This window comes from Trichechus manatus, unplaced genomic scaffold (assembly GCF_000243295.1).
Source record: "Trichechus manatus latirostris isolate Lorelei unplaced genomic scaffold, TriManLat1.0 scaffold00197, whole genome shotgun sequence".
Classification (NCBI taxonomy): Eukaryota; Metazoa; Chordata; class Mammalia; order Sirenia; family Trichechidae; genus Trichechus; species Trichechus manatus.
The window spans coordinates 2,740,969-2,762,525 of NW_004444133.1; the positions used below are offsets into that span (position 1 = coordinate 2,740,969).

Here is a 21,557-nt window from a genome sequence, read left to right on the forward strand (position 1 = left end):
AGCATTCTGTTTAAAAAACAGAAATACTTTTGATGCTAGAATAATTCCAGTCTCTGGCTACATTTTATAATTTATTATATATTTCCTTAATTTTCTGTCTTCTAATTTTAGTACAGAGGCTTTACAAGGCCCTAATAACTCTTAAGGAGTCCTTGGGTGTAAATGGTCACCCAAGCAAGTAATCAGAGAAGCTGGACTATATGAAGAAGAACGGAGCATCAGGCTTGGAGTATGACCATTAACATACGCAATATGCAGATAACACAACCTTGCTTGCTGAAAGCAAAGAGGACTTGAAGTACTTACTGACTAAGATCAAAGACTACAGCCTTCAGTATAGATTATACCTCAACATAAAGAAAACAAAAATTCTCACAAGTGGACCAATAAGCAACATCATGATAGAGAAAAGACTGAAGCTGTCAAGGATCCACAATCAAAGCCCATGGAACTGGCAGTCAAGAAATGAAATGACTTTATTGCATTAGGCAGATCTGCTGCAAAATACCTCTTCAAAGTGTTCAAAAACAAAGATGTCACTTTGAGGACTAAGGTGGGCCTGACCCAAGCCATAGTATTTTCTATCACCTCATATGCATATGAAAGCTGGACAATGAATAAGGAAGACTGAAGAAGAATTAATGCCTTTGAATTTTGGTGTTGGTGAAAAATATTGAATATATGATGGACTACCAGAAGAAAGAACAAATCTGCCTTGGAAGAAGTACAGCCAGAATACTCCTTAGAAGCAAGGATGGTAAGACTTCGTCTCTTGTACTTTGGACATGTTATCAGGAGGGACCAGTCCCTGGAGAAGGATATCATGCTTGGTAAAGTAGTGGGTCAGTGAAAAAGAGGAAGACCTTCAACGAGATGGATTGACACAGTCGCTGCAACAATGGGCTCAAACACAGCAATGATTGTGAGGAAGGTGTAGGACCAGGTAGTGTTTCGTTCTGTTGTACATAGGATCAGCATGAGTCGAAACCAACTCAATGGCACCTAACAACACCTATAAATGGTAATAGTCACAAGTTTTTTTTTCATGAGTTAAAATGGGTGGTTCTGCTTTCATTTTGGATTTTCTCTTAAAATAAATTGGAAACTAGTAAATGTTTCTATGGTAGATTCATGTCTATATTAATAATAAAAAAATATGACCTATGCTGACCGAAGCCTTCACTAATGAAGTCAATCTCATTAAGAGTTGCTGTTGTTGTTAGTTGCTGTAGAGTCTATTCCAATTCATTGCAACCCCATGTGTGTGAAGTAGAACTGCTCCATAGGGTTTTCAAGCTGTGACCTTTCAGAAGCAGATCGCCAGGCCTGTCCACCACTGTACCGTGGGTGGGTTCAAATGAGCAACCTTTCTACTAGCAGTCGAGCACCTAACCATTTGCACCCAAGGACTCCTTAAGAGTTATTAGGGCCTTGTAAAGCCGCTGTACTAAAATTAGAAGATAGAAAATTAAAGAAGTTATAAAATGCAGCCAGAGACTGGAATTATTCTAGCATTAAAAGCATTTCTTTTTTTTAAACAGAATCTTTATAAGATTAAGAGAAATAAGGTTCAAAATAAAGAGAATATAAATGCCATTTTTGGAAATTAAAGGGTTTTATTTTCCTGTACTTTTAGGTAATCTGCTTTTTAACCCAATTGTGCTAAGATTTTATAGACCTAGAGAAAATATCATGTGTAATTAAGCACTAAAACAGGGCTTTATGTGATCAAAGTCAATAATTCATAACATAGAGCTTAACTCTCAACTTTAAATTATTAAAAAAAAAATTCTTAGATTCTCAGACTCCTACTACACTCACTCCTATATCTTGCCTGTTTAAGAGTTCTAAGGACAGCTTTCTCTTTTGTTGAACACTGTGGGTTTTTGGTTTTTTTTTTTTTTTTTGGTGGTGATACAGTACATAAATATCAATGATTGCGAATATTATTTAAGAAAGATATATCAAAGAGATAGAGTGTGGGATGGTACTGTGCTGCTCTATTTTAGCTTCTTGAAATGATGTGATAATTTGGGGCTCATTAGTTATGAAATCACTATTATGTAGAATTTTTACAGGGTTAATGACTTTTAATCTACCATAGGTTTTGTTGTTTAGTTCTTTGAAGAATCTCTGCCAAAACCTCATTCTACTAAAATCATGACTCAGAACAATGTCAAAACAAGTGACTTACCATGAATTTTTATATAATCTGTACATTATAATCTCTAACTATTTTTTTGACGTAGAAAAAATTATCTTTGCTCACATGTTCCGTGTGAGTCCATAGTAGGGAATGTTAATGAAAAATGCAAACAAACAAGATAAACAAACAAAAAAACTCATCATGGCTCTGTCCTGTGTAGAACTGCTGCCATGTTTAATCAGCTCTTCAATATTGAGATTGCTGCCACACCAGGGATTCTCACAGATAATATGAAATTATTAGTTGGAAACCTCATGTTCAGAGAGCAGAACACAGTGGCTTGAAACAAATGTGTTGAAATATGTGGTAGGACAGAGACAGTTAAAAAAGTTAACACCCACCCCCCATATGTACCAATTAATTTCTTCCCAAAACGTTTGTTTGCTACAGTGCAGATGTGTCTCAGGATGAATGACTCACCTTTCAGGAGGGTGCTGTGAATGCAGAATTACCAAGGAAGTAAAAAACAGTCTTTGGAAAAAATAGAAATTATATTTTTTCTAATATTTTTCAAAATTTTTTTTACTTAATAAAAATGACACCTTGTATTATTTCCTTATAATTTCATTTATTGAGTAAAACCAGAAATAAAGTTAAATTTACTCAGTTGGGCCTTATGTAGTTTTAAAAGCAATAAAATCATATTACAAAGATATACCTAGGAAAGAGGAACAATTCCAACTTCAAGGGAAAATGCTCATAATTAATAGAAAGAAAAAACAAAATGTGATGTATGATACCTAACATAAATTATTATCCTAGTTTTATAAAAATTTTCTCCTTCCTCTTTTCCTCTCTCTCTCACTCTATTTCTGGGGCTTCAAATTAGAAAGATTATTTCAATTTCCGAATTTTTGGAATTTTTTTCAGTAAGCATGTATTATTTCATAAATGGAAAAAATATTTAAGCAAAGAAATGATCAATTGGACTTGGGAAAACCTGAAGCTACTTTAAAGTCCCTCTTTCTTTGATACCCAAAGGAAATGGAGAACATTTTTGGCCACAAATAATTCAGCTCATCCCTCATTCCACACTCTGCAGAAAATTTTTCTCCAGTGACAGGAGGTGGGAAAACTCACAGCTTATAAGATACTGAGTTTTGGAGTATGCACAAATATTAGTGAGAAAGTCTAAACAGTTGGGGATATGCCAGTAATATTTAAGATCTCCACGCCTACACAGTATGCACTTCCACAAGTAAGTGGGTGGGACTTGATCAAATGTGATAATAACTGTGAAAGTAGCTGTACTCTACAATGGTAATGCTTTCGTCTCTAACTTCTATCATCTCCAGCTTTAGGTTTAAGTAAGCTATGTTTTCTTTTCCTCGGTGGATTAAACAAGAATGGAGGGTAAGGAAAATATTAGGGACACCATGATGTTGGATTGACAGTGTCTTTGCTGCTAATCAGAAGATACAGAAAAAGGAGCTGAAAGATTTAGAGGCTCCCCAGTGATACACAACGAGATAACCACATTGCTAAGGCTAAGATAGAGAACTTCTGTCTTCCAGCCAGTTACACTAACTAGTCAACAGACTTCTTCCTGTGTCTTTATGTCTGATTTTCATCTAGCTATCCAATGTAATTTCCAAATTGCTACATTAAGTTCAGCAAGCGGTATGCAAGGTAGTAGGCACGGTACAACGTGCTAGGAATATAATGTGGAGAACATCTCATTGAAGCTACTTTCAAGCACAGAGTTTAATAAGAGTTAATAGATTGACAAAACAATAACGACAATTACAGCAACAAAAGCAGCAAGATGGTGGTATTGGGCAGAGATTAATTGTGACGGGGTGGCTGGGAAGCAGGGAGTGGGAGTGTTTCTAATTTTAGATGACAACTGAGTTGCTCTTAATAGACAATTACAGGCATTCCAAGTAGGATAGAATAGCAAACATGGGTGAAATAGCATAATTCCTTCAGGAATGATGAGAATAGTTGGTATTTCTGGGATGTTAGCTGCAGATGGGGAAGCAGTAGTCGATGAGGTTGGGGCTAGATTCTAAAGGGTTTTATATCGAGCCTAAAGATTTTTTGTGTTTTCAAAAATAATATTTGGGTAACAGTGTGATGGGTGGATTGCTCAGAGTAAGGATGAAGATAGATACATCATTTGAAAGGCTATTGCAATTATCTAGGTGAGGGAGAGGTGAACCTATATAGCAATCACCCCAAATCCTATAGAGATAGGTGGGGGATGGACCAGAAATTAAGAAAATTAAGAATGTCAAGGATCCAGTCCAAAGAAGGAAGAAGCAGAAGGTTTGGAAAAATAAAAATGAAACAGATATGATAATTAAATCTTGGAATAATGCTTGACCAGAAAGGCAGTAACAGATGCTCTTGGTGCCCCTCTCATATGCCCTCATCCTTCCCACTTCAGTGTCTGTTGGCTCAACTTTGAATTGACAGAACTTGGATTAAGGAAAAAAAAAACTTTTTTTTTTGTTTGTTGTTGCTGCATGAGGGCTTTTCTCTGGCTTCCAGAACTCTCTTTGTCAGATTGATCAGCATCCTGAATGACTTCCCACCTGCTCGGGAGTAGGCTTCAACTTCTAAAGGACAGAAGTTGGTGTGTACATACCCCAAATCCGTTTCCCACTGGATGGGATAACACAAATACTCAGAGTTCCTCAGCAGGACTAAGCTTCAGTTACCAGTCGTAACTCATGATAACAAGACTTTATTGGCTGTCTTCTCTTCCCTGTTTCACTTCTCTATTGCCCACTGATGTTCCTGGAATCACTTCCCAGATCACCTACTTGCATGCCCATCCTTATCTCAGGGTCTGCTTCTAGAGATGCCATTCTAAGGTAAAATCCAACCCAAAAAAGTCTTTAAGTAAAAAACAGCAGATATATAGTGCTACCAATATAATCATCTGGTTTCCATCTTGTTTGATACGGGACTGTAAAATCATAAAGTGACTGGTACTTGACAACAAAAAAAGTTGTATAGAACTCATGATTGTACTCTACTAGAAGTTTATGAAACGTTTCCACCTACTTTTTAAAAGATGATAAACTTAAAGAGGTCAAGATCCCTTCAGTATTTATAACAGTACTTAGAATTTGGCTGCCCAAATAGGAAATGACAGCAGATTGTAACATTTTCCTTGAATGGCTACTCCTCTTTCACATGCTTAAGGCCCAGTGATTCCTAGGAAAATAGGAGGCTCTTCTCTGAGTTTCTGTTACTGGTGGTATATCATTTGCTCATCTACATTTGTCTCCTGGAACACTGGCAACTAATTATTTCCAGTGAGCTTCAAGTCTTACTACACTGCTCCTGCCTTTTTATCATTTGTTCCCTCATTCCACTTTCTCCTTTTAAAAGCCAATCGCACCTCCTCCATGACAACTTTAGATCCATTTTTCCCACCATTGAGTCACAGTGTTTTATTCTTGAAACTTCATTTCAGTTCCTGTTCCTGAGTCACCTTTCCCCCATTAAAATTCAGCTCAGAGTCCAAGGTTTCCATGCAAACAACCAGGTTGATATGTGGCAGCCATAATAGCCAAGTTGCCTATCCAATTCCAAATATGTTGATGTGTTGATGTCGGGTGCTGTCAAGTAGATTCCAACTCATAGATATTCTATTTTCAATTACTCTTCCTGGACTTTATATGAACAAACTTCCATTAATAACTGACAGAAATATTTCCATCTGTCAGCTGTACTCGCTGGTAAAGTAAAAAAGGACAGAGACTCTGTTGTATTCGTTTGGAATAGAATGTTGCATTAAGTATGCCCAAGTAGGAAATAAAAACAAGTGAATTTGCAAGGTAGGAAAACTGGAAATTCTAGGTGTGAAATATGCTCTGTAATTTTAAAACCAGGACAGAGCAATAGTTGCTACCTTTAGCACAGAAGTTTTCACTTTTGTGCACGTAAGAACAAGCTGGGGAAGACGTTATGATCACAGATTCCATCTGATGCCCAGAGTTCATGATTCATCAAGTCAATGGTGAGTCCAGGCAACTATGATTTTAGTATACATCCAATGCTTTTATGATGCTAGTGGTCTGTAGCACTGCATTTTGCATTTTGAGAAACACTAATTTGGCATTACCTTGGCATCAAAGTGTATGTGTGTGTGTGTTTGTATAATGTATAAAACCTGTGATACACACATGCATATATGGAGTACATCTGGTAATTGAAGAGATTAAAACAAAATGCATTGATTTCAGCACAGCAAAATCTCTAGTTTCTTAACCTTTTCCACAACTCCCAAAGCAAAGAGCAAAAAGAACTAATAACCGTATGGCGTAAGTGGTGACTCACATTTTCCTTCTTCATTCCTGCAGAGAACTTTTGTATCATCTGTATTTTGTATAACTTCAAGAGACTCGCCAGGCTTCACCTGTAGATCTCTGTTCCCCCACTTTTTAGAAGTGAAGGAGGGCACAGTTGTGGTTGAATATAGTACTTTAATTTCACCTTCATACTGGAAAAAACAAAGAAAACATTTCAATTATTAGCTGTTGTATATTATTACAATAATTCATTTATTGACAGATTTATTAAAAAGTTCTTTGCTAAATAAATAGCTCATTGTTTTCAATGGATAATGTAATAACATTAAAAAAAACTTGGGGAGGGGGAGTCACTCATAACCTCACCAGCCTAATGTAAGAACTATTTTTAGATTACCTTTGACTCGAGCTCAAAGGACAGCTATTTTCAGATGATTATTATCACGTATGCATATTGACATGCACAACTGCTTAATTTTCTATAAGAATAAATTTACATCTAAAATTGTGTCGAAAATAAAGAAGTTATGATGGAAAAGATAAATTGTGATACTGACAATTATACTTTTAAATGTGCATTTTGGTACTTAAAGATTATTGGTTGAGCCAATCATTTGTGTTTTGAAATTTGTGTCATATTTAAATATGACATACTTTAAATTTTTTCCTGAAGTCTTTTTCTTCTTTTTCTTGCTTTTTCAGCTTCTTGAGGTCTTTTTCTTCTGTCTTTGACTTCCCAATATTGATTCCTTGACTAGGATGGCAGAAAACACATAAAACAATTAACATTTTGCTTCAAAAATATAAAAAGAATAGTGTTTAATAGAGACTTAATTCATAACATTAAATTTTTGTTAAATTTTATTTTTAATTAATATTTTTTTCTTAGAAATCCAGTACCATTCAGTGTAACAAATGATGACATTTCATAACACAGAGGGGATTCTTCAGGAGAACACAGATTATAAGTTAAAATGGAAGTAAGAGATTATCTATTATGTTGAACCATATAAAATCACTGATTTGTAGCTTAAACATGGCTGCCGTACCGGCACTTTCGTATGCTTCAATCTATTCTTCAAGTATCTATCTTTTTCAAATCCTTCACAGATAATTAAGTGGCCTGACCAACGTTATAGGGAAGGCTTTATAAAACATAACACTTTTTTAAAAAACTGATTTTTATGGCTTATGAAGTTTATCTACATGTGAATTTTTCCATATGTACTTAAAATAGAGTCAGGGCAGGAGGCAGTAAATGTTGGTTAATGAAAAAGTTTTAGGTAAAAGTTAACATTTTAGATATAAGAAGGAGTATCTTAAGGAAGATAGCTAATATATAATCTTTATAAATTGTTCATTTTCTGTGTGTGAGAGAGAGTGAGAGAAACATATTCTAAGTGTTGGGAGCAATGAATGAATTTAATATTAAAAAAACAAAAAACACCTAGGCATGGAAATCCACTATCTTATAAATACCAACTGGACTAAAGCCAACTTCCTTAAGTGAGGTGAATAAGCCTCGGACAGTGATTCTCCAGTTTGTAGCCACACAAAGAATCACCTGGGAAGCTTTTAAAAAATGCCAATGCCCTTGCCCAGTCCTTAGAAGTTCTAATTTAATTAGTCTGAGTGGGTCTCAGGTGCTGACATATATACTGTAAAAGCCCAACCAAAAAAAAAAAAAAAAAACCAAAAAAAACAAAACCCAGATCCATTGCCATGGAGTTGATTCTGACTCCTAGGATAGAGTAGAACTGCCTCATAAGGTTTCCAAGGAGCGGCTGGTAGATTCAAACTGCAGAACTTTTGGTCTTAACCACTGTGCCACCTGGGCTCCAGAAAGCCCCCCAGGTGATACGAATTTATACTGGAGTTGAGAACCATTTGCTACGGTTAAATATGGATGTTAGGGAAGGTCCATGAATCTCTGCAGGAGGGAATTTTCAGAATCAGAATTACTTACAAGTAATGTAAAATTTAGAAAACTGATACTAATTTTTATTTAGATTATCTATGATATAGTTTTGTTTGTAATGGTTTACTTAGAATGTTTGATCCTTAGTTTTTGAATCTTGGAAATTAGCTCATTTATTATGAAATGAATAGCACAATATTTTGCCTTAGAGTCTGCATCCACTGCCAGTGTCTTCTGCCTTATGGTGCTCTGGGCATTCGTGGAATTGCTGACCCAGATTAGCTTTCTGGTGCTATTCAGAAAAATACATGAATGTTAAAAATGCCCACAGCCTATCTTGGAAGATAACTTATTGAAATTTATTTAAAACTAGAATACTATGTTAAAAACATAAAATTGTTTTTAATTCTGAAATAAGCAACATGTAAAAAAGTATTGGAGTCCCTGGGTGGCATAAAAGGTTAACGTGCTACACTGCTAACAGAAAGGTTGATGGTTTGAGTCCGCCCAGAGGCACCTCAGAAGAAAGGCCTGGCGATCTACTTCTGAAAAATCAGCCATTGAAAACCCGGTGGAGTACAGTTCTACTCTGACACACATAGGGTCACCCTGAGTTGAAGACAACTTGATGGCAACTGGTTTTTTGGTTTTAAGAAAGCAACACATATCATACAAAGTTTAATCAGCTGAGATTTATTTTGTGTGAAGAAAAAGGCTAATGTGTGATTCTGATTCCCTGAAAGGTTGTTTTATAGAATGTGGTGACATTTCTACAGTAATATAAAACAGAGAAATGCACTAAAAACTGTCAGGGATAGAACTTTAAGAAGTGGCTTCCTGATGGTGAGGAATATTAAAACTTGAACACATTACTGAAGAACATTAGATTTTCCTTTCATAGAGAACTGAAAAAGGAGAATAATTATTCCCTTTTCATCTTTCTTGTTTGTTTTACCTGTAGAACTTGGTCTTCATGTATGAATGGCAGCTATTTTCCATTCGGATTCTTTGATCTTGATACTGTCGTTAGTTCAGTAAGATTAGTTTAACTATGATAGTAAAAAATAAATACTTGGAGTTCATTCGTGCATATTTACCAGTACAGCTCAGAAGACACCACTTACTGTGCTCCATTTATGTTACTTTCATTCTTTAACTAATCGAGTACAGATGTCTTTGTTAATCTTTTTTCTTGAAAATGCTGGAGGTGTCCCCGCTTTTTATATCAGATCACCTCTCATAGTTATTGGAGTATAAGAAAGCATCCTACTATGTTATTTTCTATTTCAAAAGAATTTTCAAAAGCGATTTCTTCTGTATCAACTTAACAGATTTTCATGCAATTTTAACCTAAAATTACATTGAAACTTTAGGTATGCTGAACAATGTCACTATTCACTGTGGACTGGTTTTTAAAATTTTGAATGGAATCTTTGAGAATCTGATGGTTTTATGAAAAAGGGACATGCTAAAACTGCCCTGAAAAATAAAGCCACTTTTTTCCATAAAAGAAAACAATCGTCTTGTCGAGGATAGAGGATGCTTGAGCATGGAAGGTGAGGGCTGAGATACAAACTAAGAAGTATATACAAGACATAAAAGATTTTGGAAAAAGAGTAAAAATATAAGAAGGAGAAGAATATGAGGCAGTATTTTCTGAGGGAGTGAATGAATAAATAAAGGCAGAAATCAGTGAGTCGTAGGGCACAGGATAATGGGGAGACAAGCAGCAGAACCTGGGGTGGGGGTGAGAGAGGGAGCGAAGGAGAGAGCGAGAGAGCGAGCGAGAGAGAGAGAAGACTCAGGAGGCAGGATGAGGGCTATCCACTGAAAACCCAGCAGAAACGTTAAAGCTGGGGATCTGAAGGAAATACCACTTCAGTGAGGAGAACAGAGTGTACATGACTGCACACAGTAGATATGCACCCCACCAAGTATTTATGCCAGTTGCAATTCATCTTGAACAGTCTCATTTCCATTACTTCATTTTAATGAAAACATTCTAATTACCTGCTGTCTGTTGGTGGAGGAGGGAAATCAGAGGCATCCACATCATCATAAACTTCCTCTCCTATGTCTAACAAAAAGACAAAATAGTAAATTTTGAAACAAATTAGTTTGGGTTTTGATATAAGCATTCAATAATGTTTTCATATACAGATTGTTTTAAGAACAATCAAATTTTCCTGGTGTCTGGGTACATTTCTCCTAGAAGGACTGTCTGTTCCTTAAAGATAAAAGATGTCCTTATCTCCCTGGATGTGGGTGCTAAGTTTTCCTCAAAAAAGCAGTGACCGTGATTATCTGAAGATCCACAAGTGGGATGAATGGCCAGAATAGCAGATTGCTGACAACCAAATCAACATTACTGGCCATGGGCAGTGGAGATTGAAATCAAGATTCTTATAGGATTTAGGGTGCTGTGAAAATATGTCCTTCTGTCCGTCCATTGGTCCTTCCGTCCAATGGTCCGTCCGTCAGTCCGTCCATCCGTCCACCTGTCAACAATTCATCCATCAATCCATCCACCTAATCGCTCTATATAATTCTCTTTTATTAACTAATCTATTTCTCATTAACTTTTACCTTACAGTGATATTAGGAGTGGCATCACCTTCAAATGTAAAGATTATTTCTACTAATAAGAAACTTCTGATAGCAGCAGAAGTTGAAAATGAGTATTGGTGGAAAATTGCCATGATCTTAACCAGTTTAATGGCTTTTCCAATCTGTAGATACTCTTTCCTTCTAGAGTTCTTATTAACAAGTCAGGAGGAATGCTTCGTCTCTGAGCCTATTAATTTGCTCCACAGCAAATTAACTAGAAGAGATGAGTTGAAGAGAGTATAAATGTTTTAAGGAATGAAATATACCCAGTTAAATGCTCTCTGGTAGTGGCAAAGAATTGTTTGCCTTTAAAAACTCTGTCTCTGTTTTCTACTCCTGTTCAAGGTTAATAGAGTTAATTCATTTCATAGGATGAAACTTGCTAAGCTATATGATGAATCCATAATTGCGGTGCAATGAACCACTTTTATATAGTCTTTCTAGCCATGGTTTTGTAACTCCCACAAAATGATTGGCTGGGAGTATGCAAATTGGGTGACTTATGGTCCACTGTGTGTATTGGTCAGTTTATTATGCAAATTGAGTATAGTCTGTGGTCTACCAAGGGGACTGGTCAGTTCATGGTCCTGGTGGGAGAGCCATGACTTAAAATTGACAAGAAGTAGGCTTACATAAGGGCCAATTACAGAGGTTCAGGGTGACCTCACCACCATCAAGAAAGAGAGTCTGGAGTGAAGCGCATCCTTCGGAACAAGGACCCAGAGTTCCTGCTGAGGATCTCCTAGACCCAGAAGAAAGAACAAATGCTGAAGATGGCACAAGACAGAGACAGTGGCGGTGGGCTTGCAGGCCCATGGAGCAAGAGCTGAGTGTCTTTGGGCAGGAGGCTTGCCAGTGGAGCTAAAAGGGCTATAATGCTTGCTTGTGCAGGGCAAAGAGGCTTGCATGTGCCCCATGCAGTGGCCAGGTAGCATGGCAGCAAGAGAGTCCCACAGGCCTGGATAGTGTGGTGGGAGCCGATGGCAGAGGCTTGGGAGATCCTATGCAGGGGTCTTCCCACTGGTGAGGCAAAGCCCAGGGAAACCCAGTGACAGAGTAGAAGCTGCCAGAGCTGTGCAGGCCTCTTGGGCAGTGTGGTGGTAGCCTGAGGCAGCGGTGGCGTCAACATAGCATCTGACCTGAACCACAGAGTGCTTGCCCAGTGACATAAGAATGGACTTGGGTAATTAGAGGAAGGGTAAGCGGTTTTCCTTTTGAGAATCTGTTGTTGTTTACTGTTTGCTTTCTATAAATAATCATAATGGCTTTCACTTTGCTACACTGTGTAAGCATCTAGTGTGTCTGTCTGCTGGATCACAGATGAATGGAGACCCACGGAATGGTTGATGCCAGTGGGTGTACGTGTCTCATTCCTAGAAGTCTTATGGTTGCCTGGAAGTTTGAGATACAGCCTGTCTGCATGTGCAGGGCAGACAGACAGACATGTCCATATAATAATAAATATTTAAAGATATATGGTGTATCATTGGTATCTGGAAGAATAAAAGTTATTATTCCATGCACATGCACTCAAAACACACTTGAGAACAAAACACAATTAAAACAAAATGCATTATTTTTTAACTTAACGGATTATATTTGTTCCATTTTATACCAACTTTTTGTGGAGCTGAGTTTCTTGAATATCTTTAAAAAATTATAGACTAGGATACAAGTACATCATCAGATATTGATCAATTTATGTTAGTCTCTTGCATATTTTCAAATTAATAATTGAAAATAAGATTCTAATGTCAGATGAATATTCTGGAAGAATAGATTATTTCTGGGTTTGGTTTGATAGTTTAATATACTCCTAAATTAAAACAAACTTTTGAAAGCCCCTAAATATTTTTTAAGACTACATTTTATTTTGTTTAAAGTAAATTAAAAAAATAAACTTTTTAAGATATGTCTCAGTGGGGGTAAAAATTTTCTGACAAAAATTGTACAAATAGTAAATTTGGTTACATTTAGCAGTGGAATATTTACCAAATATAAATTACACATTAAAGAAATTAAAGATATTTAAATTCATAGGGGCCTTGGTGGCATACAATATACTGTGTTTTCAGAAATCTTTGGAGTCTACATCATCAAGTAGGCAAAAGTGGAAGTGCTCTGCCTGAAGAAGGGTATGGAGATCTGGGAGATAGGGTAGTCATCCCCATCTTGTCACCATCTCCATAGTGGCCCCTATGACTCCTCGGAAGAACAGTTTAAAAACTATCAATCTTTTTTCCTTCCCTTTCGCCTCTATTTTATTGTTGAGAACTGTGGCCACCCAAGGTGAAGAGATTTGCCCATGGTTATATAATTTATTATTTTCAGTGACAGGGCTATAATTCAGATATGTGATTAAATACAATGCTTTCCTAATACCCAATCAATAAGAAATTAGATAAAAAATATACAGTTAGGCTCTTACTACTTACCTAATTGTTTAGGCGGAGCAGGAAAACTGAAAAGAAAGTGAGAAAAAGTTATAATTGAACTAATATGAACATACAAACTGAGTCCTTCATTTAGAAGATATTATTTAGAACAGGTAATGGCCCGGAGGCTTATAAAGGTTAATCTGTGACCATCATTCCTTTCTCATCCTCCATTTCTCCATGAAGTCCCTGTTTTTGTCCATCAATTTAGAATTTAGCAAGACTTTTTTGAACTCCAACGTTGACCAAAAAAGTATAGATGCCAATCGCCATTGGACAAATATTTTCAGATTTATTCTATGAGGTTTGGGCATATTATTAGACCAGACTAAATTAAATGGACTCATTATTTTGGAGCCATTGTGGCACAGCACTGACCTGAAAATTTATTTGAATCCAAGACTAGAGATGCAGAGACAAAATTAACAAAGGTCATAGGAATATTTATATGACTATGTTTCCTTTATATGTACTCAGACCCAGGAGAATGATGAATAAGAGAGGAATGTCCACTTTAACTAGAGTGAGAACTTATTAATATAAGTGATCTGAAATCAGGACTGAGTGGCATTTAGTTGAAACAGGAGAAGACCTTCACTTACATTATTTTCTGAGCTACAGATTGTAAATACACACACACACACACACACATTGTTAGAAGAATGGGTTCACAGGACAGGAATGGCCAGTAAAATGAGAGTGTGATAGATCATTAATTCAAATGCTCCAAAATCAGAATTGGGTGATATATAGTTGGAGCAATAAAAATAACCTCTGGTTTTATTTCTGTTGAAGTAAGGATTATATTTGATTAATGTTGCATAAAGTGAATATTTCTTGTTATGTTTTCTTACAATTTCAAGTGCACTGTTTATTGAGTGTTGTTTTGGGATTTCACAAAGGGTTTACAATTAGGAATGGTATGTAGAATTAACATCTTATAAAGACTTCAGTTAAATATGGTAAATCCATTAGGTACATATAAAACAGTAAGAATTTTCAGTACCAGGGAACTGGAAGTCATATATTCTAAAGGGTTACTTTTGGGATGGAAAGAGAAAATTTTTGCTTTAGCTTTTATTTAGACAAACAAGATATTTAAAATAATTTCAGATTATGAGAAATATATAATTCAAATAGAATACCATGACTATATTTAGAGAAAAGAAATTTCTATCAAATTAATGTTTAAAAGGGAATATATATTTTGAAGATTAGTCAATATATAAGAAAATGTGGCATTAAAATTGTGAGCTTTTAGAGGTGATGCTATAGTTTTAAAGAAAGTTCTACTAAATGGAGTGTGTTTGTATATAAGTGAGTGTGAGTGAATGAGTGTGTATGAGTGCATTAGTGAGCAAGGGTATGTGTGTTTCTGTATGGCTACACGTGTTTGTCTGCGTGCTTATGGGGAAAGCAAAACATATTTTTGAAATATATGATGATTTTTTAATACTTTAAGCTGTCTTTATGTAAATATATGAGTTTAAGGATGATAACATGAATGAGGCTGAGATGATTAATGAAGAATAACACTGAAATGTTTTAAGCCTAACAGAATTTGGTTATTGGTTATAAAATGTTAGTAGCATTTTATTAGGTGAATATTAGTGTAGTTATTGTGCACTGGATTTGGCGGGCTGACTCTTACGATGAACCTTCATTATTGTCTGAATCAGAGACTTTTGATTTCTCTCGTATACTTTTCTTTTTGTCATCTTTTCCCTTTAACATCTTCAAAATCCCCCAGGACCACGAGTTACTCTTCTCTTCAACCTGTAGTGTGGAACTTTGGAGCACGCAGGCATTGATCAGAATGCAAAAATCAGTGGAATGTGAAGACTTTGGGGTTGATATTTCACATTTTTAACAATTATACTGAATTGGTCATTCAGGCAGTGAACAACTCATTGTATCCAAAAAGATGGTGCTATTAAGCTTATAGGTCATGGTGTCCGAATACTGCGTTGGTCATTTTTTTCTATTCAGTAAAATTTCTTTTGGTTCTTAAAATATGAAGCTAAGTCAGTCAGGGACAAGTTTTAAACATCAATTTTTCTTTGTGTTATGATTAAAAGTAAGTAATTAATTTATCTGAAATTTCAAATGGGCCATTTCAAAAGACTGTATCACCTAAAGAAGTAAGTATTCAATACTGGTTCTGCCACAGATAACACATGATCTTGATTTATCTGGGTGGCTGGTGGCATAGCGGTTAAGAGCTATAGCTGCTAACCAAGAGGTTGGCAATTTGAATCCACCAGGTGCTCCTTGGAAACCGTATGGGGCAATTCTACCCTGTCTGATAGGGTTGCTATGAGTTGGAATCGACTCGATGGCAACGGGTTTGGTTTTGGTTTTATAATTATGATTATCAAAGGATAGCTATGCAACTAATAAACTTTCTGAAGATTTTTGAAAAAAAAAAAATGATTGACTGATAAACCATTGGAAAAAGTCTGAGAAAATATCTATAATACCTGTTAACTCTTCATCTTTTTTTTATTTTACTTCTTTTGATAGTTGTTGAGATTCTTCCAAACAATATACCACTTCCTGATTTACTATTGTGGTTAAACATTCAAATTATTTTTGCTAATGTAATAAAGAACACTATGTTCTGCTTTTTATCCTACGTTTCAGTATGTACAATAATATGCAAAAAGGCAATTCACTGATTATACTTACCCATCATCTGCTTCTTCCTCTTCAACTCCATCATAAATATCATCATCTGGTGGAGGTGGGAACATCCCTTCATTTGGATTATGGGAAGAAAATCTTTTGTTAATTTTATAATTCAGTCACACAATGGTCACCCAAATTTTGATAATACATGTGTCTTCTTTAACTGCAGAAAGTATCTCTCTTTTATATTAAAAAAATAATTTTATTCTCCTACTCTCACATAGAGAGAAGATAATTAACTGCTCTGTTGATTGTTTTATAGAGAATTCTGTGAGCTAAAATTATAATAAAGGAATGAGGAATGATAAGAGGGTCTGTGAACTTGAAAGGAAAGGGGGGAATAAGTATGTGAAAAAATAAAATTGAATAGAGGATAGGGTTAAGTATTTATTGTGGAAAAAGAGAAGAATTTAGGAGACAATGAGAAAAATTCAGTTAAAAGTGAGGAGACATTCAGAAAAAGACACTGATCAAGATACATGTGAAGAAAAGCAAATGGAATGAAAGGTGAGCTTGAAGGCCAAACACCGATGGCAGCTGAAACAAGGAGAAAAATGAAAGGGGCCATTTTTAATACACGTTCTTAAACACTTTGTTTGATTTGTTATCTTACCCTCCTGAGGTCCCTTGCTGTTTGGCATCTATGCATTTAACAAATATATATTTAACAAATGTTTATTGAATACCTTGTATATGTAAGAATAGGTACAATGAACTTGAAATTTGACTCTTAGCATGAGAATTTTAGCACCTCCCTTATTTTGTTGATGAGAAAACTAGGCTCCCTTTCACAGCTACAGCAAAGGTGACTGTTTAAGTGACCATCCAAACACGAATACTTTTGAAAGTGAAGGGGGGTACTACTAATAACTGTGCTCAGACAACTGGCGTACACCAAGACTGTCTGGGGCGCATGGAAGTGGGGCTACCCTATGACTCAGAACAAACTTCAGTTTATGTTTCTCTAATGGCTAATTGTGAGCATTTCCTCACACATCTGCTAGCCACCTGAATGTCTTCTTTGGCAAAGTGCCTGTTCATGTCCTTTGCCCATTTTTTAATTGGGTTGTTTGTCTTTTCGTTGTTGAGGTTTTGCAGTATCTCGTAGATTTTAGAGATTAGACACTGATTGGATTTGTCATAGCCAAAAATTTTTTCCCAGTCTGTAGGCTGTCTTTTTACTCTTTTGGTGAAGTCTTTTGATGAGCATAAGCGTTTGATTTTTAAAGAGAACAAACTTTAGTAGAAAGAAGTGACTTTGACTTTGGAAGAAAGAAGTCACTCGATGGCTAGAACTAGAATCCAGGTCAGCAGCTCCCAGTCCAGTGTTCTTTCCAGCACATTAGGATCTCACTCATTATTTGCAAACTAGTGTAATCTATCACTAGCATACATAAAAATGTCTAAGATTTGTGGAGAAATTTCTGATAAAAGTGTGTGACTTACCTCCACTTCCACTCTGACTATGGCTAGGAAAAGGAAAAAAAAAAAACAAAAAACACAGATAAATTAAATTAACATACAAATTATTTAGCAATTAGGAAAAGAAGTACAAATTGAGTAGTTATAAAACAGATTTCAGGCCCACTTCCAAGACCTCACTCTTAGGAGCTATATTTGGGCCCCTGTTCTTCTGGTATTATGTTTTCAAAACTGACAGAGATAAGAAAGAAAAATTTATCCAGGAAGGAAAATTAGATTGAATATTTAATGTCTCATATTAAGTCTGGCAATGATGACTATGTGTATTCTTGCTTAAATAAATCTTCTATTAATTATTTTTAAAAAAAGAGAGACGTTATGTTGTAGTTAAAAGCTATCAGAATGTTATATGCTGAAGAAGAAAATATGTTCCTTATAGTGGGTCAATGAATTGTACACATGAAGAATGCTGAAATAACAAATGATTTATTACACATATATTTACCACAATAAAAAAAATGCAAAGAACAAACAAAACAAAACAAAACCAAAAAACAAACCCAAAATAAAAACTAAAACACACAAAAAAATCCTACAGGTACATACATAAAAATAAGTTGTGATAATGTGTTGAAGAAAAAATCTAGAGTACTATGAAAGTTTATTATAGGAAGGCCAGACTGAGATTGGAAATTGATGAAGGCTTCTCAGTGGAAGACCTGAAGGATGAATCAGCCAGGTGGAGAGTGGTAGGAAGGGCATTTCAGGCAGAAGGACAAAGACACATGCTGGTGTGACAGGAGCTTAGCCAAGGAGGAGGAGAAGTGGGAGATAAAGCTAGAGAAATAGCTAGGAGCTATCATACAGAGCCTAATGGGTCATGATAAAGAATTTGGTGTTGATCCTCATTGCAATGGCAAACCAAAGAAAGCAGGAGAGTGATATGCTCAGTTTAGGTCAATATTCCTCAAAGTACGTCCAAGGACCAGTGTTGGTCAACGAACTATTTGCTACTGATCTGCCACGAGATAAGAACGAAAATTGAAAGCAAATGTTTGGAAACTTTATACCGACTTGACATTGTTGCAATATCCAAGACATGTTGTCAGTGGACCTTTATCACTGAACAGGGTATAGAGCAGTTTGTGTGTTGTCAAACTGATGTGTTGAGCCACATATGGGACACGCTAAGTATTTGAGAAGCGCTCAGTTTGATGATTGTGGCATCTGCCAGGTGGAGATTAGAATGGGGGAGTGTAGAAGACTTCCCCAATTTTTTTCCAGAGGGTGACAGTAGAGAAGAGGAAATGTGGGTAAATTTAAGACAGAATCTATAGAACTAGTTATGGATTTTTTGGGGGGGTGGGTTGTGTGTGCTGGGAGAGAGAAAGAGGTGTGATGAGTGACCTGGAGTTCTGAGATAGGGATTATTGGAGGACCTATATCTTTTGGGGGAATAGGAAGAAGAACAAGAGTTCTTTGTAAAGAAAAGTTTTTAGGCTAGTTTGAATTCTATAAATCTGATATGAGTGATCATCACAATTTTTTTTTTTAATTTCAACACAGGGAATTGAGTTTTTACTTTTGAAGTACAAAGTGAAATTATAGTACAAATCATTCTTTTTCTGTTGTCTTTTCAAATAAGAACAACAAATACTTTTAGACTCATAGATCTTAGGGCAAAAAAGTTTATGATACCTCATGCTTCATATCTTACCACATCATATTTAGTTTAGGCATAGCCCTAAGATCAAATCATACCATAATGAATATTATAAAACAGTGATTTGGAATGACAACAAGTTTGACGAGCTCCGACAAATGACCCATTATATTTCAAGTAGTATTTGATACATATAACCAAAGAGTAAAATAAAAGACAATGGAGTTTCAAGTGACCTCTCACCCATATTGGGGTTACTGTAAATGGTAATTTAGTTTCATGATAGAGAACAATAGGAAATATGGAAGGTTAAATTCTAGGATCTTAAAATACATCATCTCTGACAGTCTGATCAGTCTTAGGATTTGCGTTTGCACATACCTGCTAATATTATCCTGCTCTGCAACATCATCATACACTTGTTGGTCATCATCAACAGGTCTTGATGACAGAGCAACGAGGGAGGTTTTTTTCTGTTTCAAGGAATCACAGTCAATCTCCACAGCAGTTGTTTTAATATAGCCATCTACCAAAAGAGGAACCATTTGTGTTCAGGCATAAGTCAGAATTCACTCGATGGCCGCTGGTTTTAAGTATAGTTTAGATCTTGTAAAGTTGTGGATAAGATACTATTTGTACATTTGCTCTTTAAAATTTCCCTCTATTTATTTGTTTGCAAGTCTGACTTACAGACTTCCCACGAAGACACGTTTTGCTGTGCTACGTCGAAGTCCTGTCTTGCTATGGTTCAGTCTAAGCCTAGAGCCTTTATTACAAACACTCCAAAGTGATTCCCATGAGCCATTTTTTCCCTTGTAACATCAATGAGAGAGCCTAATGCCTTTTTTTCTTCCTTGGAATAATATAACAATTTGCATTGTTCCCACTAAAAAGATAACACAGATGAGGTGAAGATGGAACTATACTTGTCATATTAAATCTTCCTGTCTTTTTCCAGACTGTAACCTATTCCTAACCTGATGATTATGAATAGGTCTGGGAGAATTTGCACAGTTGACATTGGCTCAAAAAGAAAACACTCTGAAGTCATAGGGAGATTTACACTCACATGATCCTCGTGCTGTTCTGCCCAACCATTTTCCTTCAGGATTGTCTGTGATACGAATTATTTCAATTTGCTCTCCTTGCTTGAAGCTCAGTTCATTCTTTCCTCCTTTGACATCGCAGCAAGCCTTTGCTTGATGGATGACTTGAATCGGACCTGTTAACTGCAGGGTAAGAAAATAGTCACAACAGGCTCCCTTGCTATTCAGAAAATTTTTAAGAAATGCAATTTTGAAAAATAATATGTCCACAACTTGCCAGCCTGCCTATTTGCAACACTTTCAGGTTTGAACTATAAACTGAGGGTGAATAGTATATCTGCTGGAAGTTCTGGTTGTAGGCGGGGTAAAAAATCATAGAGGCCAAGCAGGACCAGCAAAAATCCTGAAGACTATGCTTGGGGTCCAGGAGAGAGCAGCAGTGATCTGTTGACCTTAAGAACTATGTGAGAGGCCTGAAAAGGCAGACACTAATAACTGAATACCACTTGTGTACAACAATCCATAAGGAGCTCCACTGGTGAATGGTTAAGTGCTAGGCTGCTAACTGAAAGGTTGGTGGTTTGAACTCAGCAGCCACTCCTTGGGAGAAAGACCTGGCAATCTACTCCCATAAAGATTACAGCCTAGAAAACCGAATGGGGCAGTTTTACTCTATAACACATGGGGTCACCATGAGTCAAAACTGAGTCAACAGCACCTAAGAACAACAGTGACAATTCATGCTGGATGCAGTGTGTTTTTGTGGGACATCCCGGTCAGTTTGGTAGATGATGATGCTTTATTTTTTTCCTTGGCATTATGTAGTAATTCTGATGGTTCTCTGCAGGCCGAAAACAGCAAAGGGAAGGGTAAGTGATGATAGTGGGTTGTACTTGGAGGAAAATAATTTTCTTTTTTTTTTTTAACATTGTGGTACCTGTCTTTATATAAACTAGAAGTAGACATTCTTTGCTATAAAAAGGATAGCATTTTGTGAAATAGTTTCATAAATCAAAGCAGCAAACAGTATATGTATGAGGTTTTTAAAATTAATATCCTGAATAGTATAGCTGTTTCTTGACAGCAGAGGAATAATCTAGTTTGGATCATGGTTTCAAAATTCCTAATTCTAAACTCCATAAAATTAATAGGTAGTCTAAGCAAAAAGCATTCCATGGGGATATGCTGGGTTAAACAAACTAAAATTGGTGTCTTTTCAACAGAATTTCTTAGATCTTTTGATAAGCAAGTATGCATTGTGACTTTTGAAGTTCTACCTTATTTTATTTAATTTATGATGCCATGAA

The 21,557-nt window shown here is 36.0% G+C and overlaps 1 protein-coding gene across 5 annotated transcripts in view; it reads right to left on the reverse strand.

Moving 5' to 3' along the window:
- Nucleotides 1-21,557, reverse strand: part of FYB1 (FYN binding protein 1) — a 185,180-nt gene that overhangs the window by 12,164 nt on the left and 151,459 nt on the right. For 2 of the 5 annotated variants that reach the window (XM_023742012.1, XM_023742011.1), the window contains exons 8-16: nt 20,274-20,433; nt 19,586-19,730; nt 17,566-17,588; nt 16,120-16,186; nt 15,083-15,220; nt 13,432-13,457; nt 10,400-10,466; nt 7,126-7,225; nt 6,500-6,662 (exon numbers count right to left, since the gene is read on the reverse strand). In XM_023742012.1, coding sequence (XP_023597780.1) covers nt 6,500-6,662; nt 7,126-7,225; nt 10,400-10,466; nt 13,432-13,457; nt 15,083-15,220; nt 16,120-16,186; nt 17,566-17,588; nt 19,586-19,730; nt 20,274-20,433 — 889 coding nt within the window. Of the gene's footprint in view, nt 1-6,499; nt 6,663-7,125; nt 7,226-9,344; nt 9,439-10,399; nt 10,467-13,431; nt 13,458-15,082; nt 15,221-16,119; nt 16,187-17,565; nt 17,589-19,585; nt 19,731-20,273; nt 20,434-21,557 lie in introns of those variants that run through there. The other 3 variants (XR_002825836.1, XM_023742013.1, XR_002825837.1) reach the window with 3 other exon arrangements.